Source organism: Podarcis melisellensis (genome assembly GCF_964234715.1).
Source record: "Podarcis melisellensis genome assembly, chromosome: 13".
Classification (NCBI taxonomy): Eukaryota; Metazoa; Chordata; class Lepidosauria; order Squamata; family Lacertidae; genus Podarcis; species Podarcis melisellensis.
Window position 1 is genome coordinate 47,687,682 of NC_138545.1, and position 25,466 is coordinate 47,713,147.

Below are 25,466 nucleotides of genomic sequence, written 5' to 3' on the forward strand. Positions count from 1 at the left end.
TTGATTTGCGAGTAGGGACCATAGAATCATAGAATCATAGAGTTGGAAGAGACCACAAGGGCCATTGAGTCCAACCCCCTGCCAAGCAGGAAACACCATCAGAGCACTCCTGACATATGGTTGCCAAGCCTCTGCTTAAAGACCTCAAAAGAAGGAGACTCCACCACACTCCTTGGCAGCAAATTCCACTGTCGAACAGCTCTTACTGTCAGGAAGTTCTTCCTAATGTTTAGGTGGAATCTTCTTTCTTGTAGTTTGGATCCATTGCTCCGTGTCCACTTCTCTGGAGCAGCAGAAAACAACCTTTATCCCTCCTCTATGTGACATCCTTTTATATATTTGAACATGGCTATCATATCACCCCTTAACCTCCTCTTCTCCAGGCTAAACATGCCCAGCTCCCTTAGCCGTTCCTCATAAGGCATCGTTTCCAGGCCTTTGACCATTTTGGTTGCCCTCCTCTGGACACCACTCCCACCATTGAAACTTACATTGGTCTGTGTTCTTGGTGTGCTTTTTTCTTGGTATATTTAATAACAAGAACTCCAACTTGTTTAATGTTTCTGCTTATGCCCAGCTGCCCCTTCTGAGGTCTCCAAGGGATGGGGTAGCAGACCACGGAGGTCTCCCGTGATAGTAGGAGAGACCAAGGCAGGCATCTGCTTCAACAAGATGTTTCAACATCATTTCGTAGTACAGGAGAGCTCCAGCCAACTCTCTCCTATCACTGCTGGAGACCTCGGACATCTGCTCTGTCTACCTTCTCCAAGTGAAGCCTTTTTATCCTGGGGTGGGGGAAGAGGCAAAGTAGCAGGTGGAGAAGGTTTCAAGCCTGAGCAATGCAGCTGATTTGGGGGTGGGTGGGTGAGAACAAGGCTGCCTGTGCATCCCTTTGGCGGAGGCAGGATCTCCGGGTTGTAGCAAGGCAATTCCAAACCTTCTGTTTCTTCCATTCTGAAATGCCCATGTTTGCATTACAGAGAGTACCTGGAAAACAGCGCAAAAGTCAAATAGCATCGGGGACAGCTGAGACAAGCAGGTTTAGGGCAGCAAAGTAGGAGTTTACTTCCTGCAGTGTATAGGTAAAAGAACAATGGGAATTACTGTATTTTTTGCTCTATAAAACTCACTTTTTCCCTCCTAAAAAGTAAGGGGAAATGTGTGTGCGTCTTATGGAGCGAATGCAGGCTGTGCAGCTATCCCAGAAGCCAGAACAGCAAGAGGGATCGCTGCTTTCGCTGCACAGTGATCCCTCTTGTTGTTCTAGCTTCTGAGATTCAGAATATTTTTTTCTTGTTTTCCTCCTCCAAAAACTATGTGCGTCTAATGGTCTGGTGCGTCTTATCGAGCGAAAAATACGGTAAGTTGCATCACTCTTAAGGCCGAGTGTGCGATTGGTCAAAAAGGATCCAATCATCTGTATTGTTTTTAACACTCGATTGGGAGCCGCCCAGAGTGGCTGGGGAAACTCAGACAGGTGGGCATGGTATAAATAATAAATTATTATTATTATCTGACCCCTCCAATTTTGGTCAAGTATTGTTAATGCTTTAACACCATGAGAACAACACATAAGATTCAGATTTGATATGCGTGCTAATTCCAAGCACACAAAAAACACAAACTAGCTGATGTTATGAAATAATTAAATTGGGTTTAAAAAGCAGCAATGAATTATTTATTTTGCAATCTTTCCATTCTTCCCTTCCCCTGTGAAGCATACAGAGTTTCCTGCCTCCATGTTCCTGACTTAAACTGGGTGACTGACCCAGTGTGGACTTCATGGCTGTGTAAGGTTTTGAACCTGGATAATAATAATAATAATAATAATAATAATAATAATAATAATAATAATAATAATAATTTATTTATACCCCACCCATCTGGCTGGGCTTCCCCAGCCACTCTGGGCGGCTTCCAAAAAAAATTTAAAATACTGTAATACATCAAACATTAAAAACTTCCCTAAACTTCAGATGTCTTCTAAAAGTCTGGTAGTTGTTGTTCTCTTTGACATCTGGTGGGAGGGCGTTCCACAGGGCGGGAGCCACCACCACGAAGGCCCTCTGCCTGGTTTCCTGTAACCTCACTTCTCGCAGGGAGGGAACCGCCAGAAGGCCCTCGGAGGTGGACCTCAGTGTCCGGGCAGAATGATGGGGGGTGGAGACGCTCCTTCAGGTATACTGGACTGAGTCCATTTAGGGCTTTAAATGTCAGCACCAACACTTTGAATTGTGCTCAAAAACGTACTGCGAGCCAATATAGGTTATATGTCTTGCTCTCCCTACCTGCTAGGCAGGTAGGCCTTTGCCACTGAAACCTGCATGTTGTTGTTCTGGTTACAGCAGAAAAAGCTCTGCTGTGCTACGAGGTTTGCTCCCTGAGTGCTGCAGGATGAGAATGCAAGCGGCCCTTGCTTCTCCTCTTGCCCTTGTAATTAAATAAATCTGCTGCCCGTCAGCTTCATGGAGCAGTATTTGACTGGTCAACTAGGGCAAGGATTCAAACAGAGCAGGTCTTCTGAGACCCTACTTCCAGCACCCAGCCTTTCCGTTCTTCGGTGTAATGCATTTCAGTATTTTGCCTCCCGTCTCATGCCCAGGAAAGGCATCCCCTGCGACCTACATAAATTGTGCCAACCAATCAAGTTTGCTTAATTTATTCTTCACCTTTCTCTATTTTGCATAACTTAGTATTTGCTTCTGAGGGGGGTGTTAAGTTGTGGGTGAACATATCAGATGACACAGCGATTCTTCAGACAGCTCTTGTTTATTCACAGGCCAGAACAGAACTGAACTGAAGGGTTCAGCCAGCCTGCTTATATAGAGCTCAACTACAAAGCAACAGTAACAACTTTCTGTAACTATCCAATCACTGAACGTCACTTTCAATTCCTTATTTGCATATGTGGACCTGAGTGAAAACTAGGGTTCAGCTCAACTACATATGTGGACCTGAGTGAAAACTAGGGTTCAGCTCAACTACAAAGCAACAGTAACAACTTTCTGTAACTATCCAATCACTGAACGTCACTTTCAATTTGCATATGCGGACCTGAGTGAAGACTATCTGTAGTATCCCCTTGCTGGCCCAGGGTGAGAACTTTAGTACATAACGGGGGGGGGGGCAGGAAGTTATGCAGTACACCCAAACTCCACCCCTGAACCCCAGGAGATCTTTTTCAGCAACGCTCTCTGGCTTTGCGATATGAAATGTACAGATGCATTTAAAGGATGTCCCCCCCACTCCCTTTAACCGCAGTAGCCATGAGCTGGATTGGGACCATGGCATGCAGAGAAGTGGCTTAACTCTTTCCTCTCCTGCTGAGAATTGCTCCCCACCCTCCAGAGGGGAAGCATCTATTTGCACCAACGGAAGCTCTCAAGAGAAGGACACTCAGGTCTTCCTATAGGATAGATGTGTTCTGAGGCCAGGATATTTGTGCTAAGCGCAGCCTCATGGTGCAAAGGGCCTTTTCCTCATAGTCTTCCTTGCCAAAGTTCCTCTATTGCCGCGGTATTTGCGGCATGAGTCCAGAGAGATACATCCTCATGCCATAAAATATTTTTGATGCTCTCTTGATATAACCCGCCCTAAGGACCTTGTGGTGAAGGACAGGCAGTAAAGCTAATCATTGTTATCATACATTCTGGTCCAGAGTTTATATGCTGGCATTAGTGTGCTATGACTAAGGATGCCTCATCCTGTCAACTAAATAATAACCAAGTAGGCAACAGGAGGGACGCAGGTGGCACTGTGGGTTAAACCACAGAGCCTAGGACTTGCCAATCAGAAGGTCGGCGGTTCGAATCCCCGCAACGGGGTGAGCTCCCATTGCTCGGTCCCTGCTCCTGCCCACCTAGCAGTTTGAAAGCACGTCAAAGTGCAAATAGATAAATAGCTACCGCTCCGGCGGGAAGGTAAACGGCGCCGTGCGCTTCTCTGGTTCGCCAGAAGCGGCTTAGTCATGCTGGCCACATGACCCGGAAGCTGTACGCCAGCTCCCTCGGCCAATAAAGCGAGATGAGCGCCGCAACCCCAGAGTCGGTCACGACTGGACCTAATGGTCAGGGGTCCCTTTACCTTTACCTTTAACAGTGATTTCGTTGTGACAAGGCTCAGGAAATAGAACTGTCTTGGCCAAACTGAGTATGAGAATAGTACTTCAGAAGCAGTACCAAAGTGGGGTATGTTTACTTGCAAGTTTGCAGGGGAACAAAGACTAAGTTCAATTCCATGTATACCCTTAGAAACTCGCAATAATGACATCTTTGCAGGATTTTTTGCTTTTTATAAGCAATGACGTGAGCCCAACCTGAAGAAGGAAGAGTTATGGACTTTTAAAGCTCCTATTGGCACACATCATATAAACTTTAAATAGAACATAATCTCAACATTTGATAACTTCCCTGCTGAGTGATTTAAGACCTTTACTGGTGTCATTCATGAGCGTATTAAATGTATGCTTAATGTACTCCAATTGCACGATGCATGGAATGATGCCATAATCTTCATTTATAAAAATGGAGAGCATCCAAGGTTGTTGACGGACAGGTTAAACAGGTCCATTATTAGTTCATTTGGAATCTGCTAGTGGCTGCGAAAAAAAGAAATCTGATTACAAAGAAATGGCATGGACCTGCTTTTCCTATGTTAGAATAAGGGGTGGTTAAGATTTGGAAATGTTGATATTAACAATGTTGATTTAAGCCAGGGGTGGTGAACCTGTCACTCCACCCCCCAAGATGTTGCTAGACTCTACCTCCCATCATCCCTGACAATTGGCCATGTTGGCTGGAGCTAATAGGTCTTGTAGACCAAAACACCTTGAAGATACCAGTTTCATGAAAGTTGCAAAAGGGAACTGAAGCCAAGTCTTCTTTAGAGCTCTTGGCTATGTGGGTAGGGCTTTGATAGCCTCCGGTCCATTGTCGCAATGCTTCAGCAAATGGTTGATGGACAAGTCTGCTAAGAGGATCATTTTTACCATGAAGGTAAAGGGTAAAGGGACCCCTGACCATTAGGTCCAGTCATGGCCGACTCTGGGGTTGCGGCCCATCAAGTTGTTAATATTCAGGATTACAGTGGTACCTTGGTTTGCATACATCTTGGTTTGCATACGTTTTGAATTACAAACACATCAAACCCGGAAGTGCGTGTCCCGGTTTGCAACCTTTTTTTCGATTAAAAGGTAAAGGTAAAGGACCCCTGACAGTTAAGTCCAGTTGCAAACGACACTGGGGTTGCTGCGCTCATCTCGCTTTACTGGCCGAGGGAGCCAGCGTACAGCTTCCGGGTCATGTGGCCAGCATGACTGAGCCGCTTCTGGCAAAACCAGAGCAGTGCACGGAAACGCCGTTTACCTACCTGCCGGTATGGTACCTATTTATCTACTTGCACTTTGGCGTGCTTTCGAATTGCTAGGTTGGCAGGAGCAGGAACCATTGCGGGGATTCGAACCGCCGACCTTCTGATTGGCAAGTCCTAGGCTCTGTGGTTTAACCCACAGCACCACATGCATCCGTTTTAACACAAAGTGTACTGCAAATATTATCTGCTATCTGTTTTTCTGGGATGGCTGTCTTCTGTTTTTGTGTGAATATAACCTGTCTTCTGAATTATCAGCAAAGATTATTTTTGGTAAGGCTTTTAAGGATGGCATTTGCGTGGCCAGGTGGAGACCCCTGACCCCAGGCGACCCCCAGGAGGAATGATGACTCATGACAACATGTTATGGGATTAAAATTGGCCACAACTTGATTAAACTTTCAGATGTAGGGAGACCTTGGCTTAGGCATTGGGCATTTTTCCCTCCTAGTCCCTGTCCGGGGATCTGGGGAACATCAGGGTGATCCAAACTGTGGGGGGATTGGGCTGGCTCTGGAAAACGTATGTTTAAGCCGAGAGCCCACTCCCCATTTCACCGCAACGCAGGGAGACCACTGACAACCTCTCGGCGTATGGCCAATGACTCCCCTCAAAACAACCCCTTTAACGGGGAACCCTGGGATCGCCACCGCAGGGGGGTTGTGGGTCACCGCTTCATGCCCCCCAATTTAGGGAAGATAGACTAAAGGATTCTGCCCAAGGCCTGAAACCGCCAAAGTTGTGATGTTTTGCTACGGGGAAGGCAAAACCTGCCACTGCAGGGAAATTGCTTCCCGGTCCTTCAACAGCAACCATCAGTGACTGTAGCAGCGCTCGCGTACCTGTAAAGAAGTGGTTAACCTGCAAAAGGAAGGCATAAACTGGGGGAGGGCAGGGTGGGAGAAGCTCTGGAGCCAGCTGAGGACTCCCAGGCAAGTTCCACCCTCTATTGTGTTGTGCAGGGCGGTCCTAACCCTACCTGGTCAACTCCCCTGGCAACACCTCCCCAGCTGGGATTGGTTGACTATCCGAGGTTAGGCAGGAACCTCCAGGTATTCAGCTTGGGGAGGCAAAGCCAGTCTGACCTGCTGGAGATTGTGCAGGGCCAGGGGGCTGCGTGTGACCATGCAAAAAGCACCCCACCCATTTGAAGTGGGGAGCAGTCATTAATAGATAGACTGGGCAATATCTGTACGTTTTGGGCTTGCCTGACATGGGAATAATAATAGAATTAAGAATTTGACCATGAAATAGTCCAATAAGGGGCTAAGACAATGTCTTGGGGAAAGCTTTTCAAAATATGGTTGGAAAACTCTCAGGCTGAATCGCTTCCCCAGATTTAAGATGAATGGTATCTTTCGCTATGGATATTATTAGCCTATTTAAACATTTTCTGTGTTGGTCTGGCGTTCCTTCCTTCCTTTCTAAACAAACCACTTTGGAGCTAAGACAGATATGCCATAATTTCCCGAGAGCCTTTTAAATGTATTGTTTGAAGTTCTTTATATCAGTGCAACTACATATAAATCTGGGATCTCAAATAGGGAGATAATTTTCTGCTTTGACTTAGGTCACATAAGTTGAATTAATACTTTGGTCCAAATTGCGAGAAACTATTTATTATGTGAAAGGCAATCTGTTCACATAATAAGAAGCAAAGAAGTTTGCAAGTTAAGGTTGGGCTTCCCTATTTTTTGCCATCTTAAAAAAATAATAATAATTAAAATGTTACCCTCCCAGGCCATGTCTCAGTAAAGCCCTTTTAGCCTGTCTGGGACAACTGCAACATTACCTCAGGGAAAGAGTGGCCTAGTTGCCAAGATTGAATGAACAAAATGGTAAAAAAAATAAGTAAAATCAGGAGTGCCAGAGCTGCATACAGTAATCCAAAGGAGGGAGAATCAAGAGAAGTTATTCAGGCACAGAAGGAAGGCAAAGAAGAAATTGCGTAATTTGGGGTTGCCATATTTCAAAAACCAGGACACCCCGAAAGTTGTTTTTGGAAATTTCCACCAGACGTGAATTCCGCAAATGTATGGCATCCCTAGCCCAGAATTGTGTGGTTAGGCACTGAAGGGGGGAAAAGTCCACTGAGGGAACAGGATGCTCGACAAAATGGGCCTTCTTAGGTCAATCTAGAACGGCATAATCATGTGAAAGTGCTACAGGGCACTCGTACCACCATTTAAATTTCTTTATGTCACTGCTGTTTGCGTGGCGAGTTCCCGCCTCCCGCCAGTAGGAATAACGACACGTGACACAATTATTTTAGGTTAATGGGCTACAAATGGCCACAACTTTATTGGTCACAGGTAAAGAGTGGTATTGGCTTAGGCATTGGTCCTATCCGACTATCCGGCCGGGAAGGGTTAACACCAGCAGGGGGAGCCCTGCTGATGCACATCAACTAGGGACTCCCCCGGGGTCACCGCTCAGGGGCGTGCCTTAGGCCCTCACCTCCATAGGCTTCGGATGAGGCAACGCCCCCCAGAATCCTTTACCGGACTACCCTTCAATATTTGGGGGAGGTGATGTGCTCCTCCCCCCCAACACATCTACATAACAATACCCCTACCCAATGCCTAACCACCAAAACCAAAGAAGTTGTGACAATTTGCTACGAGGTAGGCAAAAAACTGGTGCCAATTTGCAAAGTGGGAAAAAAATCCTACCAGGCCCCTTAACGGCGACCAACCGAGGTCCATAGCCAGGTCAGAAGGGGAACCTTGAAGGGCGGGTGGGTGGGAAACCTAAGAAGCTGAGCGGCCAAAGAGGGAGATCTCAGGCCACACTTGCCTTAAGTGAGGCAAGCCACACACCCTGAGCCAGCCGATGACGCGGCCCAAGGATTCCCCTGATCGCGCGGGTCTGGAAGCGTGAAGCCCGCAACACCACCTCCTCCCGAGGTCGGAAGTGGCTTTAAGGCAGAGAGGCAAGGCCAAAGAAATGGCTGCGCCACAAAACAGGTCAGCTCCAGAGGAGCAGCTGTAGAGAGATTTTGTTCTTCTTCTCCGTAAGAAAGTAAGATAATATTGATTTTTCCGGATTATTTCTGAGATCCATTGATGAGCTTCCCCATAGAATCCAGTCATTTTTTTGTGCTAGGCTCCCGAGTTGCAAAGTCTTCCAAGTTCATACATGTGGTCTGACCGCAACAGGAACTTCATCTGTAATCCTAATGCATAGCTATTACTCTGATTTCTATTGTCAAGTGTAATCCCTTCCCAAAGGGCTTGGTAGCATTAATCATAATTCCCCTGCGGGCATTTGTCAAGTCTCCCAGTTCTTTTCCTTCTCTGAATCTTGCTTAATCATTGCCTTAAAATATCATGTTGTAATGAGTTCCACAGACTAATTACACTCCAGGTTCCTTTGGAGAACTCATTCTGTATTGAGGCGCCAGTGCCGAACACAGCTGTCGCTCTCTTCTGTGAATATCGTTTTGCACAATTAAGTAAGAAGGGTTCAATTTTAGAAATGGTTTAGAAAGCAATCTCAGGAGAATCCTTAGAAACACATAGGATTGCGGACACTTTCTCTGCATTCTAACGTGCAGAAATTAAGTAAAGGGAAGGTTTTTTTCATCACTTTATCTCCACGATAGGAAAAACGCCCGCTGCTAAATTTCTGTATAGAAGGCAACTGGAAGGGACAAATAGGTTCTTCTTGTAATCTGGGAATGAATGTTCCACCTACATCTTGTTACAACACGCCACAGCCTGTCATTTTCCTGCCCTATCATGCTGTGATGTCTGCATTTACTGCACCAGTGTCGACAAATCGACAGGCAAATCACTTCAAAGTATTTCTGCATTTGTGGCTGCATCATGCATTATTCGATTGCTTTAGCAGAGGACTTTTGGCTTTTTGAATATTATCACTCATGGACTGCTTAGAAATATCATGCAAATGGGTCATTTATAAATAAAATTCATCCCACTGGCTGATACTTCAGAAGATATGTAACCCACCCGGGCCACTAAACTGGACCACATATTGCGTGTTACCTGCAGTTTTCCATTTCGGAAGCTTTGAACATTTGCATTGCATTTCTAGGCTTTTGTGGTCAATGCTGCCTATCAGCTGGTTACTATCCAGGATTACAGTGGTACCTTGGTTTGCATACATCTTGGTTTGCATAGGTTTTGGATTACAAACACGTCAAACCCAGAAGTGCGTTTGCAACCTTATTTTTGATTAAAAGGTAAAAAGGACCCCTGGCAGTTAAGTCCAGTCGTGAATGACTCTAGGGTTGCAGCGCTCATCTCACTTTACTGGCCAAGGGAGCCGGCGTACAGCTTCCGGGTCATGTGGCCAGCATGACTAAGCCTCTTCTGGCAAACCAGAGCAGCGCACAGAAACACCGTTTACCTATAGCTGTCAACTTACAGATTTGAAAATAAGGGACCAGCAGCCTCGAAAATAAGGGATCAGCAGCCAAAATAAGGGATCAACAATTACTTTGATAAAATACATATTTTGTTGCATGCAAATGGCTTTAGATACCTATTAGGTCCATAAATTACCATATAGCATTTATTCAACACAAAAAACCAGCAACAATTTGTTGTTGACAAAGGACAGCTGGACATAGAAAGGGCCTCATTACCTTCAGTAGCTAATTTAAGGGACATCATCAATAAGGGACAGCAGCGGGACATGGTGCTGGGATAAGGGACTCTCCCGCCAAATAAGGGACGCTTGACAGCTATGCGTTTACCTTCCCGCTGGAGCAGTACCTATTTATCTACTTGCACTTTGACGTTCTTTCGAACTGCTAGGTTGGCAGGAGCAGGGACCAAGCAACGGGAGCTCACCCCGTCGCGGGGATTCGAACCGCCGACATTCCAATCGGCAAGCCCTAGGCTCAGTGGTTTAGACCACAGCACCACCCGCATCCCATTTTCTTGGATTACAACCCATTTTTTTGGGGGGGGGGATTACGGACAAAAAATTTTTGGGAGGCCCCATTGACGAAACCGCGCCTTGGGCTACAACCTGTTTTGGTTTACAAGCGGACTTCCGGAACGGGTTATGGTTGAAAACCAAGATACCACTGTATTGTTGTTTACAAATGGAGGGGTGGGGTTTGTGTTGTTGGAATAGTTACCATGTTTTGATGCTTGAACCCTCAAATGCTTCTTCCCCATCATGTCCCTCCAGATCTGGCACCTCCCTGAACCGGTCTGGTCACCGCAGAGATCTTGAGCTGCAGGCTGTCTTGTCTTGGATGAAGGGAGGAGCAAGACACAGAGTGATAACTCAGCATATTGGGTCACGTCCTTTGCATCAGATATCACCAGCAACCTGGAGGTGATGTCAGGTCTAGAGGCAACTTCTTACTGAGGGTTTGCATGCTGCAGTGGTCAGTGCGATCTGGTAGGTGGTTTTTACCCAGGGGTTTTATTAATAATTATTATTTTTTTACAAGCTGGAAAGTGTGCAGAGGAGGGCAACCAAGATGAACAAGGGTCTGGAAACTAAGACTTATGAGGAGCGCTTGAAGGATCTGGGTATGTTTAGCCCAGAAGGGAGGAAAATGAGATACGATATGATAGCCATCTTTAAATATCTTAAGGCCTGTCACATGGAGGAGGGACCATGCTTGTTTTCAGATGATAGATAGATAGATAGATAGATGGATAGATAGATGATAGATAGATAGATAGATAGATAGATAGATAGATAGATAGATAGATAGCTAATACTTTATTCGGCTATAAGCCCACAAGGTAAAACCAATCAATAAATAAAATAGCATTTTACATTCTAAAATATCAACTAAAATATTTCAACGCATAATCTCCTTCACATTACATACAATCTCTAGATGTACCGTATTGTGGCCTTGAATATAAAGATGGTGCATAGAGTTTACTAGATTTTTAATAGTCATGCAGCATTCCATGAAGTATTTTATATGAAAGAACAGAATTCAGGAATCTGGCAACCTGTAATGTTCTATAAGAGTCAATGTCCTGGAGTAGATAGGCTAGATGTAATTCAGGTGGTTTAGCAACAGTTTCCAAAATGATTGAACTCAGAATCCTTGACAGTTAGAGCTGTTTGGCAGTGGACGCCCACGCGAGATGGTGGACAGGCTTTCCTTGGAGGTTTACAAGCAGAGGTGGGGTGGCCATCTGCCATGGATGCTTTAGCTGAGATTCTTGCCTTGCAGGGGGTTGAACTAAACAACCCTCTCAAGATCCCTTCATAGCCCTCAACTGTTCCCTTTTTTTAAGGGAAATTCCCTTATTCCGAATATGATTCCTCGCAAGAAAAGGGAAAAGTTGACAGCTATGGATCCCTTCCAACTCTAAGATGCTATAATTCTAAATGTGAAGTGGTTATATGGGGAAACTGGACCATGGGACCTGGAGTTTGCATAGCCCTTCTGGCACCATACAGGTTCCCTTAATTGGCAGAGTCCCACTGTATGAGTCCTCTGGGAGACAGCAAGGGGCCTGTTCTTCTAACAGTCGAGTACAGGTGGAGGAAGAAAGCAGCACCTACTAAAACCCTCTAGTGGTACCTCTGCTTACATACTTAATTCGTTCCGGAGGTCCGTCCTTAACCTGAAACTGTTCTTAACCTGAAGACCACTTTAGCTGATGAGGCCTCCCGCTGCCACCGCACGATTTATGTTCTCATCCTGAGGTAAAGTTCTTAACCTGAGGTACTACTTCCGGGTTAGCTGAGTCTGTAACCTGACGTGTTTGCCACCCGAAGCGTTTGTAACCTGAGGTACCACTGTAATCCACACCACTGACAGAGGAACAAGAGCCCTGCTGTTCTCCTTCATATTGTGCAATTCGGAGGAGATCCACCCCATTGACTTCTGCCACCAGCAACGAATAACTGAGTGGGGTTTGTGACTGTGAGGAAAGAGCAATAAGTCGGGGGTGGGTGGGGTGGAACTGCAAATTACTGACATAAATTCCACTTGCATAACATGTGGTTGTATTTTGAGTCTCGCGATTTCTGGTCTTCCTCGTCAGAATATCCCCTTCTTTCCCTAAAACTCCATGTTTTTAGAAATGGGGACACAAATGTTCTCATGGGCAAATGTGAAATGTTGCGAAGAATAGACAGAGGCCGCCACCAAGTTCTCCTTTGAAACAAGTAGATGCTGTTGTGCAGCTCCCATTCATCTCAAAGGAGCTGACTCAGGACAACTTCCCGGTGGATTACCACCAGTTAAAGTTGAACTGCAGAGGCAGTAGAACTGCCTTACTTATTCAGACTAAAGGTCAATCTAGTCCATTATTCTATCACCAATAACGTTAAGACAGACAGATGCAGCTGATAATATGCCAGGCACGAGGCTGATGGCCTTTCTCTGTTGGCTTGTCCTCAACAACTGGTGCCATTTTCTGCACCCCTTCATTTGCCATGCATTCACACTGGGTTTCTTGTACCTACTCATCGGACCACCATAAAACAAACAAACCTTCAACAGACAAAGGGAACTACGGTACATATTTGTATCAAGTTAATGAAAGTGTGTGTGTGTGTGTGTGTGAATGAATGAATGAATGAAACTTTATTTGCGTCAGCCATAGCAACAAGTACAGTGGTACCTCGGGTTACATACGCTTCAGGTTACAGACTCCGCTAACCCAGAAATAGTGCTTCAGGTTAAGAACTTTCCTTCAGGATGAGAACAGAAATCGAGCTCTGACGGCGCGGCAGCAGCAGGAGGCCCCATTAGCTAAAGTGGTGCTTCAGGTTAAGAACGGACCTCTGGAATGAATTACCGGTTAGTACTTAACCCGAGGTATCACTGTATGTGTGATGTGTGTGTGTGTGTTGAGATTGTATGCAAACCTAAACTGAATTCCCTAAAAGCATAAACTTAAAATTCTGAATCTCCCTAGCAAGTCACAGCATTATCCCTTAATTATCTCCTTGAGGATGATAGAACATGTGCTATCCAATCTTTGCAGTGAACATATCTTGTCAGTGCAGCAGGTAGATTACAGTCTTCTGGGTGAACTTTCCTGCGTTGTTTGCTAAGATCTGTCCCAAGTAATGTTGCTCAGCATATAATACAGTCATACCTCGGGTTGAATATGCTTCATGTTGAGCGCGTTCAAGTTGCGCTCCGCGGCAACCCGGAGGTAACGGAGCACACTACTTCCGGGTTTTGCGGCTCGTGCATGCGCAGACGCTCAAAATGATGTCTCGCGCATGCGCAGAAATGGCGAAAAGCGACACAAGAGTGCGCAGATGTGCCGTCGCTAGTTACATTTGCTTCTGGATGCGAACGTGGCTCCAGAATGGATCCTGTTTGCTTCCCGTGGTACCACTTTACAAAGGGCAATATACATAGAATCATAGAATAGAATCATAGAGTTGGAAGAGACCACAAGGGCCATCGAGTCCAACCCCCTGCCAAGCAGGAAACACCATCAGAGCACTCCTGACATATGGTTGTCAAGCCTCTGCTTAAAGACCTCCAAAGAAGGAGACTCCACCACACTCCTTGGCAGCAAATTCCACTGTCGAACAGCTCTTACTGTCAGGAAGTTCTTCCTAATGTTTAGGTGGAATCTTCTTTCTTGTAGTTTGGATCCATTGCTCCGTGTCCGCTTCTCTGGAGCAGCAGAAAACAACCTTTCTCCCTCCTCTATGTGACATCCTTTTATATATTTGAACATGGCTATCATATCACCCCTTAACCTCCTCTTCTCCAGGCTAAACATGCCCAGCTCCCTTAGCCGTTCCTCATAAGGCATCGTTTCCAGGCCTTTGACCATTTTGGTTGCCCTCCTCTGGACACGTTCCAGTTTGTCAGTGTCCTTCTTGAACTGTGATGCCCAGAACTGGACACAGTACTCCAGGTGAGGTCTGACCAGAGCAGAATACAGTGGCACTATTACTTCCCTTGATCTAGATGCTATACTCCTATTGATGCAGCCCAGAATTGCATTGGCTTTTTTAGCTGCCGCGTCACACTGTTGGCTCATGTCAAGTTTGTGGTCAACCAAGACTCCTAGATCCTTTTCACATGTACTGCTCTCAAGCCAGGTGTCACCCATCTTGTATTTGTGCCTCTCATTTTTTTTGCCCAAGTGCAATACTTTACATTTCTCCCTGTTAAAGTTCATCTTCTTTGTTTTGGCCCAGTTCTCTGATCTGTCAAGGTCATTTTGAAGTGTGATCCTGTCCTCTGGGGTGTTAGCCACCCCTCCCAGTTTGGTGTCATCTGCAAATTTGATCAGGATGACCTTGAGTCCATCATCCAAGTCGTTGATAAAGATGCTGAATAAGACCGGGCCCAAGACAGAACCCTGTGGCACCCCACTAGTCACTCTTCTCCAGGATGAAGAGGAACCATTGACGAGCACCCTTTGGGTTTGGTCAGTCAGCCAGTTACAAATCCACTGAGTGGTAGCATAGTCAAGACCGCATTTTACCAGCTTCTTTACAAGAATATCATGGGGCACCTTGTCAAATGCCTTGCTGAAATCAAGGTAGCCTACAACCACTGCGTTCCCTTCATCTACCAGGCTTGTAATTCTGTCAAAAAACGAGATCAGGTTAGTCTGACATGACTTATTTTTCAGAAATCCATGCTGACTATTGGTGATCACACATTCCTTTCTAGGTGCTCACACACTGTTTGCTTAATGATCTGCTCCAGAATCTTCCCTGGTATTGATGTCAGACTGACTGGGCGGTAATTATTTGGGTCCTCTCTTTCCCCCTTTTTGAAAATAGGGACAACATTTGCCCTCCTCCAGTCTGCCGGGACTATACAATCGTGTGTGCAAGATCTTCAACCTGTTTTTAAATCACAAGGGGAGCTGTGCTCAGAATGTGGCTCATGACTTTGCAAAAGAGAGGCTTAGTGGGTTAGGAACAGTTTATTGATGATACCACTGGATATTTTGATTGTTCCTGTGGACAGCAGATCATTGGAGAGCAAAAATGGAGGAGAATAACTGAATCAGCTGGTATTCAAAGCGCAATTCATTGTCAAGGCAACGTGTTTGGGAGATAAAATGTGACTGTAGAGAAGAACAGTCATATTTGAGAAGTGGCATATTTGAGAAATGACTATTCCATAGTCCTTAACCAATAATGGCTGATAGAAAAATTATGGAGATACACTGTTGTAGTGAAATAATATCTGAAATGCTGGCATGAGTTGCGATAGTTTTGTTTTCAGTCTGTCCCCATCTTGTCTCCCCAACCCCCACCTTCCTTGTACCCATTTCTCAATCCTAGAAATGGCATTATTGGTTGCAGCTCCTGACACATACGCTTCAGGTTACAGACTCCACTAACCCAGAAATAGTACTTCAGGATAAGAACTTTGCTTCAGGATGAGAACAGAAATTGCATGGCGGCAGCGGGAGGTCCCATTAGCTAAAGTGGTGCTTCAGGTTAAGAACAGTTTCAGGTTAAGAACGGACCTCCAGAACGAATTAAGTACTTAACCCGAGGTACCACTGTATAATAAATTAAAGAGGAACTGGTGCTAATTTGCTGCATTTTTATGCTGCAGATGTTGAGCACAGGTCCTTGACAATAACATTCCAGTTTACTAGGTGCTACCCTTTAAAAAAACCCCTCTCAGATCTACCCTGAAAGCAAATCTCAAGTTTTTGAATTTCCATATGAAATTGAATTTTTTGTTTACTTGGAAAAACACTTCATATCTCTAAAGAACTCTGGCTCCAACACTTGATGGAAAATCAAAGGAGATGAGTTCTGTCAATTTAAGCTGTTTCGGCATAATGAGGAATTTGCATCACAAATTCACGAGTTGCCCATTACAAAGTCATGACTAATTTATAAGCAACAAAATGCTCGGTGAATTCGAATGCAAAGTTCACAGTTGCGAAAACGACACGATTCTCTGTTCTGTTCTGTTCTTCCTTGTTCACAAAATAGCATGTTAGTTTTTTTCAGTTCAGCTGGACAGCATGTAGGCCCCTGTTGTGCTTTGTCACAACCTGGGTGTGATGTGGGGTTTTCGTTGTTGTCATTATTGAACCCAGTAAATTGTGAGAGAATGTGGGCAAGCCCATAACAAGGATTTGCTTGAAATTACTCAACACAAATACTGTAGATGTGTCTCCAGGTAGCTTTCTAATTTGAAGAAAACATTGGATGAATCAGAGTGGGAAGTTCTCTGCTCTCATTAAAGTTCAATCAAAACCAGGAACCGAAGACCTTCTGTTTCATGGGTAGTGTTATGTACTAACCTTGGATCCTAGAACAATAGGCAAGTAGGATCCTAGAATGCAACAACTGATTGGCTTGCAGGAGAAGGCCAATCAGGCTCCAGGAGGGTAGCAGAATCAGCCAATCAGACGGGACTCATTGTGTAGATAATGTATATAAAAGCTTGAGGTTTGGGGGGCAATTCAATCACTGTTTTACAAGCTGCAATAAAGAGCATGAAATCACTACAGGACTCTGAGAATATTTCACAGTTCATCTCCCAAATATTGGGAGAGAATATTTTTTTTAAAAAAAATATTGCTTTTCCCCTTTGATGTTTTTAGCTGTTCTTATTTTATCTGTAAGCCTCCATGAGTCCATTGTAATAGTAATTTCAGGGGGTCTACTTGTGAGTATGACATAACATTGGCTACAATCCAATACTTTAGGTAAAGATGGCAGTTTGTTCACCTTCAGGCAGGTACAAAATTTTGCCTGGCTGGTTGCTCTCCCCAGACCAGCAAGGAAGTGAATTAAGATGATTTTGTAATTGGAAGAAAGACTGTCAGGAGGAACCAAGGTTTCATGGGTGGGGGAACATAAAGCCATGGAAAATAATATCTTATGGGGGGTACTCTGGGGAGAGGCTACCTGGCTGTTCACCTAACCACAGATTCATATCCCAAATACAATGAAATGACCTCACCATTGAAATTGTTGACAGCATATTCTTGGAGTTAGCGCCACTGCCTTGCTTGGGTTCTCTCCTGCCCATCCAGTATTAGTAGGGCAGCTAAAAATTAGGCGATGCGTCACAAAGAGGAGGTGAAAGGAGGACATGGATTTGCATTAATTGTATATGTGCTAATTAAATTAGATGTAAATTAAAACAACACTTACAGTCATTTAAATAGAAGTAAAAGGCATCCCATAATAGTGGAGAAGACTGTGACCAGATGACCTGCTTTGTTTGTTGTCCAGGTGCCAACTCATGATGCACAATTTCAAGGCCCCTTCTGCTCTCCCGTCTTCAAGCTCTTTATCTTTAAACCAGACTTAGACTGGAAAGTGCTTCAAACAGAGGACTACTTCCAATAGAGAACTGTCCCCTGATAGCCCTTCAAGAGTAGAAGGTAATGTAATATGTCCATAGCCCTAGTTTTACTCAGTTTTCTGGTTGATGCCTACATTCTGGACCAAGAGCCATTTCCAAGCACTTTTCTTAGACACTCCCACTCTCAAGGTACATTATAGTCATCCAATCTGGGTGTTGCTACGGTATGGATGATCGTGGCCAAACTAGGACATCAGCTGAACTGCACACCACACCAGTAGAAATATCCCCCAGAGTCATCTGAAAACCATTTGGATCCATCAGTCTAAGGGTTGACTACTGAAATTGGTCCCTTATCCCTGGCAGAATTTTGAGGATGCTATGAGGCTACACATCACCAAATATTGATCTGCCCATGCCAATGAAGCATATCTATGTTCCTGAGTCAAAATCTCAAATCACCTCCCTCTTGTCCAGTAAGGTAAAGGGACCCCTTGACCATTTGGTCCAGTTGTGACCGACTCTGGGGTTGCGGCGCTCATCTCGCATTATTGGCCGTGGGAGCCGGCATACAGCTTCCAGGTCATGTGGCTAGCATGACTAAGCTGCTTCTGGTGAACCAGAACAGCCCACGGAAATGCCGTTTACCTTCCCGCCAGAGTGGTACCTATTTATCTACTTGCACATTGACATGCTTTCAAACTGCTAGGTTGGCAGGAGCAGGGACCGAGCAACGGGAGCTCTCTCCATCACGGGGAATCGAACCGCGACCTTCTGATCGGCAAGTCCTAGGCTCTGTGGTTTAACTCACAGCGCCACCCGCGTCCCATCTCCTGTCTAGTACAAAGCACCAAATCAAGGATGTGACCTGTCAAATGTGTAAGATCAGATGATCTGATCTGAGACAGACCCATAGTTGCAATGGAGGCCATGAAATACTGATAGAGGGAGCCTCTTCATAGATGTTGAAGTTCCCTCAAATCAACCAGTTCCTCCAACAGCACTCTCAAACCATCTCCATCAGCTCAGACACAGAAACTGTTCGCAGTGGAACAGATGACATCCTAAGAGAATGTCTATCCTGTCTCAAGAGCTCAGCACCGGCTACAGAAAGGTTTCGGGGCAGAAATCTGGTGGTGGAGATGGGATTGTGGTAGTCTGTGACAACTCTTCTCTCAGCCCATAGAGCCTTGGCTAACACTGTACCACAATACTTGTTGGGAACAACTGAGCGAGACAAACCTTTCACTCACTATGTTCATCCAGAATTCTTGGCGTCACATGGTTTACCAGCATTGACTGAATTGATGTTAATTCACTAGTTAGTGCTACTAAGATGGATAACTAATAGGACAAGCAGGGAGCCCCAAGCTCAGAGAAGGACCAGAGGTGTTCACAGCCTACAGCTGCCTGATCTCCTTTCTCCTTCCTTGGTCCATTCATGAATAATCTCCAACCACCAACACACTGCCAAGCACAGGACTAGCCTTCTCACTCACTTGAATTCCAAGTCAACCCCACCCCACATACCGTATTTTTCACCCTATAAGATGCACCTGACCATAAGACGCACCAAGTTTTAGAGGAGGAGAACAAGAAAAAAAATATTCTCTCCCTCTCTGCGCAGCACCTCTCCAGCGAAGCGAAGTCAGAACAGCAAGAGGGATCGCTGTGCAGCGAAAGCAGCGATCCCTCTCGCTGTTCTGGCTTCTGGGATAGCCGCACCAAGCCTCTTCAGGGCAGGGGGAGCGTTCCTCCCATTGCCCCGAAGAGGCTTCGCGCAGCTATCCCTGAAGCCAGAACAGCAAGAGGGATCAGTGCGCACCGATCCCTCTCGCTCTCCTGGCTTCAGGGATAGCTTTGCAGCCTGCATTCGCTCCATAAGACGCACACACATTTCCCCTTACTTTTTAGGAGGGGAGAAGTGCGTCTTATAGAGCGAAAAATACGGTGATTCGCATTTGCATTTCTGTACTGATCCTTAGTTTCCTAGTAGAGATTTGAATCTTTTTAAATTTAATTTAATTTTTAAATCTTTTAATGTAAGAATGCTTAACAACTGAACTCACAGTAGACGTCATACTAATTATACTATCTGGTGGGGGAGATATGATGGAGCGGGTGGAAGTAACCTCTCAGAATGGGTGCATGTTACATTTATTTTTTTTAAGGCACCCCAACAAATGCACACAAAGTCAAAAGAGCGAGAAAACAAACGGGGCATTCCTGGTAACTAGAGAGAGCAGAGTCCTGTTTGTTCAGACAATTCACAGTCATGTATGGGAGAGACCCTGGCTGTCTCTGCTGGTCCTATACCACGGCTTAGTTGCTGGCCTTCCACCTCCTGACAGCTGGGGGAGGACATGTCTATAGAGGGGAGCCTACTCTGCAAACATAAGGACCGTACCCTGAACACAGAGGTTCTGAATAGGAAATGCAGAGCAGTCCCCCTTTCTTTTCTTTTTTTTAAATTTTTATTTATACCAGAAGAAAAACAAACAAACAAAAAACACAAATAACAAATTACACACAAATTACAAAATTAACCATAGACACACGATATTCTTAGCAAACAATAAAACATCTATTGGTCTTAACACTAAAGACCCAACCTCCCGTCTATTCCATACTTCAAATTCATATTACTTATTGCCAATACACATTTTTTTTTCATAATTAAACTTACTCTCATTAAATCTAATTTCTTATATCTACCTTGCAACTATTACTGAAGCTCCTCGAATGCTGCAACAGAATTTAAACTACTATATTTATTTTTCAGATATTCTTTAAAAACCTCCCATTTAGAAACAAATTCCTGTTTTGATTTATTCTTTATTTTTTCTGATAAACCATCTAATTCAGCATATTCTGTCAGCTTTTGGATCCAATCTTGAATAGAGGGGATTTCATTACTCTTCCATTTTGAGAGCAGCCCCCCTTTCATGTACGTGCTCCTACCCCCCCAATCCATGGACAGCGAGGGGACGAGATGTATATCTGGGACCAGCAACATGTGGTGAGACCCTGCTCTCCCCCTCATGCGATCATGACTTGCATAAGGGATAATACCCAAACAGGGCTTTGAAGCTCATAGGATCTAAGTGAAAGGGATATCCATTTCACTTAAGTTTACGTGGACAGATAATTCATTGCATTTTTAATGTACTTACTGAATTCTTAAGATAATGGTTTACAAGAAGCCCCGTCTGCAAATGCATAGTGGGCATTTAAAATGTGATTGAAAACTCATGCTATTAATCTCTGGTTATTTTATCGTGGCGGGTGCCAATCTCCCCACTCTGTGTTTTCACCTATAATTCTTTCATTTTCGCCCACTTCTCTCAGAATGGCTAGGACGGAAACAAGAACGAGATACCTGGAGCCGTGGATGATAGCGCTGATTGTCCTAGCAGCGTTTGCAGTCGTAGCCCTTGTCGTCGGCCTGCTGGTTTATTTTTTGGTATACGGTGAGTGCGTCAGTTGTTACCAATCCATCAGGCCTGAACTGCTCTGTTTTCAAGCTTTTCAAACGTTAAAATGGTCTCAACCAGGCTTTGTGATCAAGACAACCTCTAGCCCAGGGCTGCACCCTGGAACATGTGTTTTGAGGTTCTGCAGGGGGCTGTCGTCTCCCCAGTGCTGTTTTACATCTATATGAAGCCATTGGGAGTGGTCATGGGGAGTTTTGGAGCACAGGGTCTCTATATGCCAGTGGTGGCAAACCTTTTAGAGACCGAGTGCCTAAACTCTGCAAACCAAAACCCACTTATTTATTGCAAAGTGCCCAGAGTTGTTGAGATTTTTGTTGATGTTACTTTTTGGGGGGGGGGGCTCCCCAAAGTTGTTGAGCTTTTCCGGAGGAGCGGCTGACCAAAATTTTGGAGCTTTGGGGGGGGGGTTTGCAAAAGTTGTTTTGCTTTTGGGGGGACGACGCCCCAAAGCTGCTGAGCTTTTTTGGGGGGAGAGAGAAAAACACAAATAATACCTAACTAACGTGCAGCTGGAACTAATGCCCCACAAATAACCCAGAGATGCATTTTAAATAAAAGGACACATTCTACTCATGTAAAAACACCAGGCAGGCCCCACAAATAACCCAGCAGTGGCGTAGCGTGGGTTGTCAGCACCCGGGGCAAGGCAAGTAATTTGTGCCCCCTAACCCTAACCCCCAGATGTTGCGCCCGGTGCGGCCGGCCCCCCTGCACCCCCCACGCTACGCCACTGTAACCCAGAGATGCATTTTAAATAAAAGCACACATTCTGCTCATGTAAAAACACCAGGCAGGCCCCACAAATAACCCAGAGATGCATTTTAATAAAAACACACATTCTACTCATGTAAAAATACGCTGATTCCTGGACCGTCCACAGGCCGGATTTAGAAGGCGATTGGGTCGGATCTGGCCCCCGGGCCTTAGTTTGCCTCCCCATGCTTTAGTGTCATCAGCTCAGTATTATGAAATATTCTGCCAGTGGAGACTCAAGTAGACCCCTTCTGTGCCAAATTGAAATGCCTGATGAAAACTTTTTTTCCCCACCAGGTCTATGTAGGCAATGAACTTCCCCCAACAGTTAGCTGATTTCTGATTTTAGCTTTTTGCCTGTGTGTTTTCTGTATGGTTGTATGGGTTATTACTCTAAACTGCTGTGATACCTTTTATGAATAGCAGTAAACAAATATTTCTATGGACAAATAAATATGCTTTAAATTTATGGTGTATGTATGCAGCCTGGGGCACCGTACATATTCCTGGGCAAATGAAAGGCAGGGAGCAGCCTGCTGCTCTCCCTTCTCTGCAGAGAGAGATATGAAAGCGCTCTGTTTCAGAGTTAAAAACACAGAGCGCCTCTGTCAGGGACCGCTCACCTCGTCCCCACGATCTTGTAGATAGCATGAGCCTCATTGGGGCGAAGTAAAGAGAAGATGAACATTCTTTAACATCTTCCTTTCCTCCTCTTCCTTTGTTGCAGATCAGAAGTTATTCTTTTACAATGCTTCTTTTAGAATCACTAATGAGCCATACCAACCAAGTTTGGAAAAGCAGACCTCAAAAGAATTTAGAGACCTGAGCTCTACCATTGAGACTATTGTAAGTGAAAATGGCTTTCTTTCTTTCTCCCTCCCTCATTCTAAACACCACTTTTTGTGCAAAAAGAAAAATAACTGACGAAAGCTGGGGTGACATGAGGAATAAACCAGGTTGCCTGTGCTGATCGCCGAAGAATTGATGCTTTTGAATTATGGTGCTGGAGGAGACTCTTGAGAGTCCCATGGACTGCAAGATCAAACCTATCCATTCTTAAGGAAATCAGCCCTGAGTGCTCACTGGAAGGACAGATCATGAAGCTGAGGCTCCAATACTTTGGCCACCTCATGAGAAGAGAAGACTCCCTGGAAAAAAACCCTGATGTTGGGAAAGATGGAGGGCACAAGGAGAAGGGGACGACAAAGGACGAGATGGTTGGACAGTGTTCTCGAAGCTACTAACATGAGTTTGACCAAACTGCGGGAGGCAGTGGAAGACAGGAGTGCCTGGCGTGCTCTGGTCCAGGGGGTCACGAAGAGTCGGACACGACTAAACTACTAAACAACAACAACAACAAAGCCTGGGCACAGCAATCTAGAATCTGATGCAAAGTAATCAAGGGCTATTCTTGTAAGCCTGGCCATAATTTTAGCGGGAACGTGAAGTATTCTTTTTCTGTCAGCTGTTTTATTTTATCTACCAGCCATGTGTTTACTATCCTTAAAAAAACAAACGCAAACCCTAAATGTTCTTCATAAATTGCAAAGTACAGCATGACAAACACCACATGCTGATGATAAACAATAGCTAAGTCTACAGAGATTGCAAGTTATTTTGATTAATTTTGCGGCGCAGAGATTTTCAAATGTGTGTGAAATTTTTCTGAGGCATTCTGGGATGCACTTGCCTAATATCATTTTCCTTCCTTTCTTCCTTTCAACAGATTAATGAGGCATTTGAAGGTACTCCATTGAAGAAAAGGAAGATCAAATCGCAAGTCGTAAATCTACGGTATGTAAAGCTAATGTTTTATGGCCAAAAGTGAAGTTCGGAATACAGTGTTACCTCGGGTTACATACACTTCAGGTTACAGACTCCACTAACCCAGAAATAGTACCTCGGGTTAAGAACTTTGCTTCAGGATAAGAACAGAAATCGTGCGGCGGCGGCGCAGTGGCAGCAGGAGGCCCCATTAGCTAAAGTGGTGCTTCAGGTTAAGAACAGTTTCAGGTTAAGAACAGACCTCCAGAACAAATTAAGTACTTAACCCGAGGTACCACTGTAAAGTTAACTGTAAATCAGCTTGCCCAAGATGTCTTTAGACACTGAATTGGCCTTACCTTCTAGTTGCAATGGGGAACCTTTTTCCTTTTGGCGCAAGGTCTGAATTCACTCTTGGGGGCTGCACTTGCATGCTAGGAGTGGACATGGCCATTCCAATGCCTGCTCAGAATGATCTGATGACCCAGGGGTGGCGTGGCGAGCTGCTCACGGAGTCTGCCTGGCAGACGCAAGCCCCATAGTGCCATTTCTGGCAGCGCAGGGCCCCGACCCACTGCGTCACTCCCAGGGGAGACACGTGGCTCGGGCGCGCTGTAGGCCAGGCCCCGTGGTAAGTGCCACCCCTCGTGGTGTGCCATTTTGTCACCCCCTCAGGGATGACACCCAGGGCAGACTGCACCCCCACCCCTCCCTTCCTATGTGTCACAGTCCGGTTCACAGGCGGTCAAAGTCTCGGTTGGTGACGGCGGGACCGGGGGCAAGATGGTAGGGTGGGAGCAGGAACAGGAGTCCGGAAGCCAGGAGTCCGGAAGCCAAGACTCCAAGGGTCAGAGAGCCGGGAGTCAAGAAGGCAAGGGTCCGAGGGTTAGGAAGCAAGGAGTCATCAAGTCAAAGGTCTGAGGATCAAAAAATGAGAGTCAAGGGTCCGAGGATCAAGGAGCAAGGAGTCAAACACAGCAAGGCAGGGAACATGTTGCTGTGGCAAAGAGCTGAAGGGAAAATGCTGACCTTATATCCCTTCCCGGCTCAGTTACCAATCGGCCTCACCTGTGCGGCCGCGCCTTGCCTCTCCAGAACAAACTTAGGAAGGCCCCAGTCCTGCAAAGTCCTACTGGTCACAGGGCCTGGCTCCTGCGCGCACTCCTGACTCTACGCCCCTGGGGAGGAGGCAATTTCCACTTCCATCAGGGAACTGTGTATACGTTCTCCTCAGCATATCGACGCATCCCTTTTGTTTATTACTCATTCCATTTTGATTATGTACACATCATGACTCAGTTTCTGAGTCTGCTGTTCATATGATGATGAGATATGATACTGCATTCCACTTTTACGCTGTTATTTACCCCCCCAAATCAGAGAAGCTTACGGGTAGTTCCTACCCGTGGTAGCAACTTACAGGGCCAGACCTGCTTACTTTTGCCAGCATTAATTTATTCCTTTCATCCCACACTGCTTCCAAAGAGCTTATTATGGTCTGTGCAGTGGGGCAAATGGGACTTGTGCTTTTCTCTCACATACCTCAGACTGGTTGTTGGTTACGGGCTCATTAACTTGATTGCTCTCCAGTGAAATTAGATGCCTGATTTTTTTTTTTTAATGGCTTTGCCAACAGTGTATTTAAATACAAATACCACCCTCTTCTTAGTTATAAATCCAGCTGCCGGATTTTAAAAGTAGGTGGGATGATTTAAAAACCATTAATCGTTCCGTAGCTCAATAACTTTTTAGATGTTTATAAAGATAACCGTGCCTGAGTCGCTGTGCTGGGAACAGATGACTTGCAAGAAATGGGAATAAATTCCCATCTTCTTGCTTGCGTGTGTGTGCAGTGCACC

The 25,466-nt window shown here is 45.2% G+C and overlaps 1 protein-coding gene across 4 annotated transcripts in view; it reads left to right on the plus strand.

Annotated features, from left to right (window-relative positions):
* Nucleotides 1-25,466, plus strand: part of LOC309354210 (transmembrane protease serine 11A-like) — a 69,969-nt gene that overhangs the window by 15,098 nt on the left and 29,405 nt on the right. For 2 of the 4 annotated variants that reach the window (XM_081884257.1, XM_081884260.1), the window contains exons 2-6: nt 10,531-10,746; nt 17,524-17,675; nt 20,945-21,066; nt 22,571-22,689; nt 23,570-23,637. In XM_081884257.1, coding sequence (XP_081740383.1) covers nt 20,946-21,066; nt 22,571-22,689; nt 23,570-23,637 — 308 coding nt within the window. In that variant the 5' untranslated portion in view covers nt 10,531-10,746; nt 17,524-17,675; nt 20,945. The remainder of the gene's footprint in view (nt 1-10,530; nt 10,747-17,523; nt 17,676-20,944; nt 21,067-22,570; nt 22,690-23,569; nt 23,638-25,466) is intronic. The other 2 variants (XM_081884258.1, XM_081884259.1) reach the window with 2 other exon arrangements.